The sequence below is a fragment of the Montipora foliosa genome, chromosome 1, assembly GCF_036669935.1.
Source record: "Montipora foliosa isolate CH-2021 chromosome 1, ASM3666993v2, whole genome shotgun sequence".
Classification (NCBI taxonomy): Eukaryota; Metazoa; Cnidaria; class Anthozoa; order Scleractinia; family Acroporidae; genus Montipora; species Montipora foliosa.
This window is the reverse complement of record NC_090869.1, coordinates 22,542,304-22,552,303: the sequence shown is the minus strand read 5'-3', so window position 1 is coordinate 22,552,303 and position 10,000 is coordinate 22,542,304. Positions and strand designations below refer to the sequence as shown.

General features: G+C 39.5%; 1 protein-coding gene across 2 annotated transcripts; it reads left to right on the top strand.

The window, feature by feature from the left end:
• Positions 1-1,796: 1,796 nt before the first annotated feature.
• LOC137976085 (zonadhesin-like) lies at positions 1,797-9,765 on the top strand. Of its 2 annotated transcripts, none has more exons than XM_068823356.1 (3): positions 1,797-2,208; positions 6,454-7,275; positions 7,857-9,765. In XM_068823356.1, the coding sequence occupies exons 1-3, from the start codon at positions 2,113-2,115 to the stop codon at positions 8,037-8,039; spliced, it is 1,101 nt and encodes a 366-aa protein (XP_068679457.1). In that variant the 5' UTR covers positions 1,797-2,112; the 3' UTR covers positions 8,040-9,765. The 2 variants fall into 2 exon arrangements, with proteins under 2 accessions (XP_068679457.1, XP_068679465.1); XM_068823364.1 differs by lacking the exon at positions 1,797-2,208 and adding an exon at positions 4,462-4,586.
• The last annotated feature ends 235 nt before the right edge of the window (positions 9,766-10,000 follow it).

The window sequence follows — 10,000 nt, the reverse complement described above, 5'->3', positions numbered from 1 at the left end:
AGTATTTTAAGTAGTCAATATGTATTTTTAATAAAAAAAAAAAGTGTCGCAAGTTAATAGGCCAATGGCCAGCTTTGACGCGTAAATAAAGGTGTTGTTGTTCGTGGTAATGACGGTGATTGTGACACTTATGATTAATTAAGATGATAGTAATTGCTGCCGAACGATTTAGGAAACTACTAGGTTAGAGCTAAGAAAAGGCTCTAAATTCAGAGGATATACATTTGATGGAAAATTGACTCAGTTTTAAATGATAATAAATGCAGCATCCCCATCAAAATCTCGATAAAAAATAGTCTAAAATTTTCTTGTGCGAAAACAGTATGGTTGACTGACTTCTTCATTTAGATTGTACTGGTGACGGAGCATCACAAAAACGCAAAATAGTTTAGCATTACACTTTTCACAAAATATTATTGCGCCTGACGAAATAAATCCGTTTTAAGCCCGTTTTACTCGCGTTTTACTTTTCTCTCTTTCAGTTAGAGTTAAACTTCTCGGCGCCAAGCCTTCTGTCAGGGGCACCCAACGTCAATTTTCGGAAAATATCTGTTCGGAAGACGATTTGAGATCTCGAATTTTCGGAACATTTGTTGTAAAGCTCCTTGCTTGCCTGCCTCTCCTATGATTTTCGAACATCTAAAACATGGTATAATTGCCCATTTTTAACGGATTTTTACCCTAAAAAGGTCACCTAGAATTTCGGGAGACTTTTTTCTGGCTGAAATTTTCGAAAAGGTAAGTTTTGATCCCTATAATTTTCGGATCACTAGACTTTCAGCTAGGAAATTCGAACAGATGAAAAATTTTTAGGGGTTAAAAATATGCCTATATCTACCGTTTTAATAGTAAATACGTTTAACAATGCTATTTTTAAGTTGCTTCGAACTATATTCCCGTTGGGTGCCCCTGTTCTGTAATTATTTTTTTTAAAAATTGGAGTCTGAGTTGTGCAAGACGTTACTTTGACCACTAAACGTACAAGCATGCAACACTGAGTAACAATGAGGGCTTCACTTTCGTGCATCTTTTCTCTCCCTTCCCACACAATGACGTTACTCACACTGATTTTACCTCCACACGTCCTCTTCATTATTTTGTCGGCTTTCGTAACCGGCCAGCAAGTCACAGGAAAAAATAACACTTGAGAAAGATCCATAAGCCGCACCTGCTTCTGCCTCCCAATACGCCTACATAATCATTTAAGTTTTTTGTTATTTAATGTACGTTTTCCTCGTATTCCATAGAACTGATAAAAAATCGAAATAAATTCTTTCCGATTGACACTGGGATTGATATCAAAGAATCTTAGAAGATTCGAATAAGTTCACTAGATAATTGCATCCCAGCCGGATGCAATGGAAAAGTATTTCTTCCTTTTTGTGTGCCAGAATCCGTTAAAAAAAAAACCGTTTTGATGGAGACCTTAAGGTAATAAGCCAGTAGACTCGAAACAAAGATCACCCGGTAATTAAGAATATGTATGTTACTCTCCATATTATATTACTCGGTTTTTACACGTGCTATATGAAGAAGATAAATTTAAGTGTGTTGCAATCACGGACAACCAATCAGAAGATTGCTATTGTATCGGTTAAAAATGATCTTGATTCTGGCAAATGGTAATGGAATTGCATGTAATTTTCCTTATTTTAAATAACTTTACAAGAGTGCGCTATGGAATAACCTGCAAAAAAGCCGCCAAACCCAGTCGTTTTTTTAAAGTAAACAGCAAAAGCGAATGGCACAATAAGGCAAAAATTATCCTATTCAATTAAATGGGCTAAGAAAGAAGATTATGCTAACCGCATAGTTAAAAAAAGAACATGACATTCTTGCAATACTTTGTTTGATGAGTTCGGTTGATCAAAGTGAACGCTCTTAACGAATTTTCATTTATTGTCAATTAAAATTCACTATACCTTTCAATATTTCTCTCTTGCAGCCAGAAAAGCGCATTTCCGATCGCCTATTTCCTACCTATATACACACCCAAAATACTTACGCCCCGCAGACAACTTGGTAAGGAGTGCAAGAAATCGATCCAGAATTAGTTCGTCACGGCGTCAAGTGGCTTAAGAGCTCGTTCGAGAGTTTGTGAATTGTCTTAAGATGACTTTTAGGATTTGTCTCACAACACTGTTCCTGTCGACAATTTCATCTGCACTTGCCATCCAGGAAGAATACACGGTTGCTAACGACATGAAGGTAAGCGGCGATTTATTTGAAGCTAAGAAACCTTGTGTCTTAATCATCTATATAGCGCATTATAGTTAGAAAGATTGACTTACAATAAAACTGTGTGTAATCCCTGAGGAATATTCGTGGAGCACTACAACGGCATCCATTATCAGCTTGTATGTTTGGTCTTGCAAATGTTGATAATGTGACAAATTCTGGAATATTTAAAATTGTGCATGTTCATGGTCTGAAAATACGCTCACAACAATCACTACATGGCAAACGGAGGAAAAAAATCGACAAACCTCACGGTTAATAGACATGCAAACAGGTTTATTGGTGGTGTACTTGACTCGTATCGTGAAGAAACGTTGGTTGTGCGTTTTTGCAACTGTAAAGCGACTTTCACCAAGTTCTGTTCCAACACACTGCAAGGTAAGATTTCTGCCCGTTGTGTGGCTGACCAAGTCCAAACTAGAAACCTCGAGTACAATGATTGCTTTCAAGTCAGCCGTAAATCGTATAACGCAGTCAGATAGGCCTTAATTAATCTTAAGCGCCTCTTGACCCCCGCTCACAATCTTAAGAGAGACCGTTGTTAGCCTCTCTGTTCTCGAGAGAATAGGTTTCACCGTAGTCGTGCGTTCAGAGTACTGTAATTTCATTATTTTCAAAGTGGTGCCTATCAATGCTTCGCGTTTGGCGCCACTTATTTTGACCGTGGTTAGGGTTAGCGTTAGGCCTTCCTTGCCTAAAATTATCTTGTCTGTGTTGCGTTGATAAAACGGTTACTATCTGTAGCGGCAGAAAAACCTCAAACGAGCTACTCATAACCGCAAAAAGGCGGAATCGCTTTGCTGAGTCGTTTGCTGTATTCTCTTGACAGACCGGTCGTCTTAGTAAAAGTGCTTTTCTTTTGTTTCCCGAGTGACAAGCGATCAGCTATGTTTTGAGAGATTTTCTTGTTTTGTTGAAACGCGCACAAGTAGAAATCGAGCAAAAACGGCTAAGGCACGTCTGACATGAAAATTAACGATTATTTCTCAATACACATTTAATTTATAATGTTTTCTTGACCGTTTGCACGATTAAGTGAAAACCAATATATCAACCACAGCACCGACTGATTTCTGTGGAAAACCACCGAAAGTCGGTCTGGGAAAGGAGCTTTTGTTGAAATGGACGTTCAGTAGACAAAACGTTCTTCATTTCCGGCTGAACGGAAAGGAAGTGTTTAATTGCGGCAATTACTTTGTTTCCTCAAAATGGCACCAGGCAAACTTTCGGAGATTTCAAGAGAAAGCTGGGGAAAAAAATCTGAACGATATCTTTTTTCTCTTGTTTCTGCGCAAATAAGACTACCAGTCAGTACATACGATATTGAAAACGTATCAGTTCATTTGCTGCAGGGAAGATTAATTACTTGAGCCATTTATATTTTACAGATGTCGAAGAAAAAACAAATCGCAAAAATATTGGAAATCTTTACTTATTAAAACGCAACTGTAATCATGACAGACACGATAGGTTGACTATGAATTTCAAAACGAAATTCATTAACTCTTCTCCTTGAAAAGAAATCATCCTATACGAGCATTTGTATATCTTTTTTTCAAGATCCGAGACCGGGTATTTTGTAATCGAACCACTCAGTGTCACAAATATTGCGCAAGCTAAGTTTCATAGGTAGTTTAATTAAACTATAACTGTTTTTTTCTGAACCAAATGCGATTATTGCTCACAACATGCTTTTTCTAGCTCAGTACTGTATTGGTTTACTCTCGAAGAAACTTCTCTCCTTTACGCCGGCTCGAGGTTTACTTCGTCGATCAGTATTATCCAGTATTACTTGTGGATCTGCAGCATAAATCTGCCGAGCAGGCACTCGTCTCTTCTGTGCGCATTCATCATGTACTCGTTACTGACAGGTATAAAGGAACTGTTACAGTGCTGGTATTAACAATATTGAGAAAAATATGTGATATCTTTGAATAGAACTTTGAGCCTTTCGTGGACTGAGCGAAATGTGTGAGTTATTTATTCACAAGCTCATACTTAAAAGTATCAATAGGTTTTGTAGCTTGAGTATTTTCCATTTCCGTAGAGTCCAATCTTAACTTCCAATCGTAGAAAATGTCTAGACAGCTAAGAGGGAAGTGAAATGAAATACTTCCAGCTGCTGATTGATCGACATGATTGTTACGTTGCCGACGATTCCTTTAATAATAATATTGATAAATCCTTTAGTCTTCAGGCCTCGCAATCCAGCAAATAACCGCTATCAAACACGGATAGCGCTATCAATGCGGTAATTATTCATATTTTGGAATACTTGAATTGGCATATTGGTCGGATTAATGCAGCTGGCACTATCCATGGAACATTGTAGGTACATCTTGTTCGGGGTACGTAGTTTCATTGTTCTTCAGAAAAAGGGATAGCATGATAGAAAAATTTGTTTGAAAAGTGATGCAAAACAACAACTTTTCAGGAATGCTCTTACATAAAGGACGATTACTACGAATGCTGAGATATTCTTTTGCGGAGGGCAAGAATGCCGTAGAAGCAGATCTTGATAAGAGTTATTGAGACCCGAAAAAGTAATTTAGGGTAACCTAACACTTGCCTGAGATCGTTAAATAGCACTGAAGTAATTCCGAAGAAAAGATTCGCAAATTACATTCCAACGATATTGAACTTCTTCGAAGATGACCCCATTCTGAGCGCCGAAAAATACATTTCCCACGTAATATCTCAGCTAAGATTCTATGTGAATGCCAAGCGAAACAAAAGTTTCCTCTTCTGTGTTGACTGGAGGAATTGCGCGTGTTGCATTTCAGGACTTTATTACATTGAGTTGCACCGGATTGCGTTTCTTTACTACACTATTAAAACAACGTGCATCTAAAAACTCTCATGCTGGTCATGTTTATGTTTCAAATTAATCTTCAGGAAAACGAAATCTCGTTTATGCAAACATTGTGTTTTGCTTTGGGCTAAAACAACATGGCTGTCGATCACATATGTGAACGGGCTCTACAGGTAAAAAAGCCAGTGTAATTGGCAAGGTAATTATTTTAAATATTATATGTCAATAATAGAAAACTCATTGTCATGGAAAGGAATTAAGCTGGAAATTACTCTTGTAGTTTCAAATGTTATCTTTATCCAGGTTAACATTATCTGATTCGAGCGCAAGCGTGAATATGTTAAGACTGTTCCTTCTTCTTTTTATACATTTCTTTGTCAAAAGTGGATTTTCACATGCTATAACGGGCTGTTAAAAAGATTTCACAGCCTCCAATCCAATCCTGTTTGGAGAACTGCAGTGTTTGAGACAGTTTCGGTACTTTAATTCTATAAGCTCATACCCTACTTTGCAGAGGCTTCCTTGCTTTCGCTCTCTAAACGGGTCTCCTCGATGTTATGTCACGCATGCGCGACAAGACGACACTTCAACGTCGCTTTCACCCCTCCGCTATTGTGCAGGCGTTAAAATTCAAAATGGTTCTACAATTGTAGCGGGTTTTAAACCAATCTCGACTCCAGAGCCCTTCTCTCTTGTGTTTGACTGAGGGCTAGAACCTTAATACAAGTATTTTCTCATTGGGTTTCGTGAAGAACAATGAAAAGCGTCTCTGATTGGTGCATTCGTGACGGCACGAGGAGTGAGCAGGCACCGTAAGGTTCAACTACCCAATTTTCAGCTTTAATAACCCTACGGAGCATGTCCTCTTACATAGAGTTTCCCAGAGCCTCGGTTAATGCGCAGACATAACATGCGAGGCCTGGTGACGAGAATGGTTTAGCCTGTTAACCTTTCCTCGCTTGGGAGGGAAAGTAAGAAGACCTCTGCCAAACGCGCGAGAGCAAGCTCAACATCAAAGTACAGGATTGCAAGTGTTCTACAAACCCGCCTTATTCGTTCAGGCAGAAAATAAATTCAGTCACAAGAGTGATTTAGATAAGAGTGTTGTTATGGCGTGAATGGGCTCCTCAACACAGTCACAAAAGCCTCTGGTTCCCGCGAAAATCAATTTTCACGGCCCTGGTAAAAACATGCCAGAAGCAGTCAAGCGTGACATGGCTTCTTCTGATTGAAATTGGCGGCCCTTTGTTTGTTTCGCTTGCAAAGTGTATCTAAAAATAAATCCATTTGCCACTGTGCTGGGGCAAGGCCGCAAGTGATAAAACAACACCCTTACCTAATTCACTCTTGCAGTCAGTGTGTTTTGATTTACTAGATACTTAGCTTTGAATTTACCCACACAGGCACATGACAGAGACACAGGTTGCCAAAATTCTATCGACTGCCCTATCTCGACACACAAGGCGACTCTTCAGTGTCAGGACCACAGAGACTGTCAAGAACATGAATTATGTCATGACTTTTTTAAGATCTGTTTTGTTAGACAACCCGAGCGAAGCAGAATGAAACTCAAGAAGGCCAAAACTAAAAGGCCACCCCGTTGCAAGGTGGACGGAGACTGTCTCCAAAACCAAACTTGCCATATCTTTTTTGCCACTTGTGTCGACAAACCTCGCATGGAAACAACGGCAGTGACAAAAACCAGTGTTGCGAGCGTCCGGATGTGCGAGGAAAACTCTGATTGCTCTGAAGGGCAATATTGCCATGATTTTTTCAACATGTGTCTTCCAAATCTTACGGTTCGCATTGAACCCACAAGTTCTTCTCCTGCAGGTGTTGGATGCAAGTCGGCTTCAGAATGTAAAAGTGGAGAATTTTGTCATAGGTTAACCAGTCTTTGTTTGCCAATGCCTACGACCGCCAAAATGAAGACCACTCCGAAGAGTCCATATTCTTGTACTTCAGATGCCGAATGCAAGATTACCGAATTTTGTCATTTTCTTACCGGCATGCGTCGTCATCAATATGATCTTGTTAAAGACAAGAAACTCCAATCTGCCCGGGGCGTTTGTATTGACAAAGCTTTGAAAGAAGTCCCTGAAGATCAGACGCCTGTCTCTCAAAACTGTAGTCAAAGTACGGAGTGTGGAATGGGGAGGTGTTGTTTGAAAGACTTGGGGTTATGCGTGGGTTATCGCCTGTTAGGACAACTGTGTGTTGCAGAGGTAAGACAAACGGATAACTGACGCATATAGAAAACATTTAGAAATTCGAGTCTGGGACCGGCAAATAAACTCTGGAGAAATTGAAAAAATTCTAAATGAGGTTTTTTTTACCTTGTTCAAGTTAATACTTTATATTGGCGCCAGTAGGGAATCAAGCACTAAAGTATTGCAGCGACTGGGTATTACTTGCCATTTGCAAAAAAACTTTGAATCCTGATCACTTCGAAGGGAAGATATTTTTTGTTCACAATGGTATTCCGGTTGCGAGAAGGGCTTTGTGGTTGGCCCGCTTAATTTCCCGGTTTTATCACTTTTAAAGGAAACTGGAGTAACAATTAAAATTTGACAAAAATATTGACGACCCAGCTTACAACTGAAACTAACCTGGTTTAAGTGTCTTAACCCTACCGTCCTGCCCCCCCCCCCCCCCCCCTTCCCTCTTCCTTCTCTTGCCCAGTCACATTCCAGGAAAAGTGAAGATGAGAAACCTAGAGAACGAGGATAAAATTTCGTCTACTCTAATGACTTGAAATTATAAGTTTCGATTAACATGCCCGTTATTTTACTTTGCTTCACTCTAGACGGTTCCCTTTTCGTGCCCATGCCTGTCTGGCCTTACATGCGTTAGTAGGAGGCGTCCCATGCGACTGAAGAAGTTGGACAAAAAATTAAAGTTGCCCAGGAGGGCCATGGAAGAGCGGATCCCGCAGCTTAGCAGAGCAACTGAGTTCAGAGTTGGAAAGTGCCAAAAGATATCGGATTAAACCATGCAAATTGGAATTATGAGAAGCCAGACCTCAGCTTTACGCTACTCAGCGATATTTGAAAAAAAAGGATTATTGGTATTTCTTCGTATAGGTAATCACACGGGGACAGTAAAATTAAGGGCAATTCAGTATCACGTAGAAATTGCCCTCATCGCTGCGCGACTCGGGCAATTTCTTAAAATACAAGTGATAATTAAAGTTAATTTTACGACGAAACTTGCGATTGCTTGTTTCAAAAACGCATGCTTTTATTTCGTAGGAAGTATTTCGTTTACTATTATGTTTATGGTTAAGGTTATGAATCGACAACGTTTACACATCAAGTCGATGTAACATAAACATGTAGGCAAGTCCAAGAACTACATATCAAATATACAAGCAATAAGAAACAATTAAATTGAATGAGGTTTTTGTGATATCCGGAATAATCAAGGTCGAGATAAGTGTTATCAGCCGAAGCCGAAGGCTGAGGCTGATAACACTAACCGAGACCTTGATTATTCCGGATATCACAAAAACCGAATCTAATAATTGTTTTCTTATACATTGTTTTGAAGAAAATAACGACAAACGCATTATCGCAGCGATCACAGTTTATTTTAAAACACATTGCTCTTGGAAATCATGCATTGCGCGCGCAACCTACAGATTAGTGAATAATCTGTAGGTTGCGCTGTTTCCTAGAATTAACTGTAGGCTTTTAGCCAATGAGAAGACAGATGGTGACTACAATGTATAATAATAGTACTTAATAATACAAATACAATTATAAAAAGAATAAAACTGAGAAGAAGAACTGTTTATAACTTTTAATTGTCGGTACACAACGATCTTTAAAGAATTATTTATACTCTGTACTAGTTTGATTATAACTTGGTAATGAGTTTCAATCTCTCATACGGATAAAAACTGTAGTGGCATCCTCGTCTCGAAGAGGCGATGGTTAGCGCTGGGGATTTGGGCAGGATCTTGTATGACTATGTAGCCCGATCCTGGAGTGGTAGTCTCTGTTGCAGGTGACCCAGAGGCTGAGCGTTTTTTCCTCGCCTCTCTGTTGCGTGTAGCCTGGATTCTAACGTTCGCTTCCGCCTTTGAAACCCCCTCTTTGACACTTTGCCGCCACGAATCTCGGTGTTTGGCGATTTCCTCCTATGCACTGGTGTCGATTAGTGCAGAACGCAAGTCTCGCTTGATGACGTCCTTGTAGCGCAGCAGTGGTCGACCCACGCGACGGACGCTCAACACAGTGAGTTTCGACGCATGGCAGAGGTATCTTTTCCCGTACTCGTCAGCCCAGCGAAAGCAAAAAAGAAAAGAGACCTCTGCTAGCAAGGGAAAGTAACACGTTGAATAAGTAAGAATAATCGGATGTAGGTAATTAAATTGTTAAAATAGAAAATGTTCGATCGATGGATTTTACGTCTATCATTTAAAGGATCTAAATCTAAGGATTGTAACGTCTTTGTGACAGAGTTAGAGCTATAGGCCGCTCGTCACTGGACTGCTTCGATTACATCAATCTGGTCTTGGCTGCATGGACTCCGGACTGCCATGGCATACTCCAAGCTTGGTCTCACAATGGTAACATCAACGTTTTGTGTTTTCAGTACAAGAGTATATATTTCGGTGTTAAGTTTGCGTCTGTAAAACATAAGAATCAGCTGAATATAGCGTGAGATGAATTAGAACAAAATAAATCGAAGTACTTCGTGTGACCGCTTAAAAAAACAGTACGTTATGCAAAATATAATTTATAATTTATTTATTTATATATTTATTTATTTATTTAATTATTTGTTGGTGCTTAAACCTTGTAGGGGACTTATGTCCTATTGTTTTTGCACCGGTACTGCATATAAATAAATAAATGCTCAATTTGGGCAGGCGAGTTTCTGATTGGCAGACATCAATAATGGCTCACCTCACGATTCAGGAGTGAGCGCTGGCTCATTTCCCGA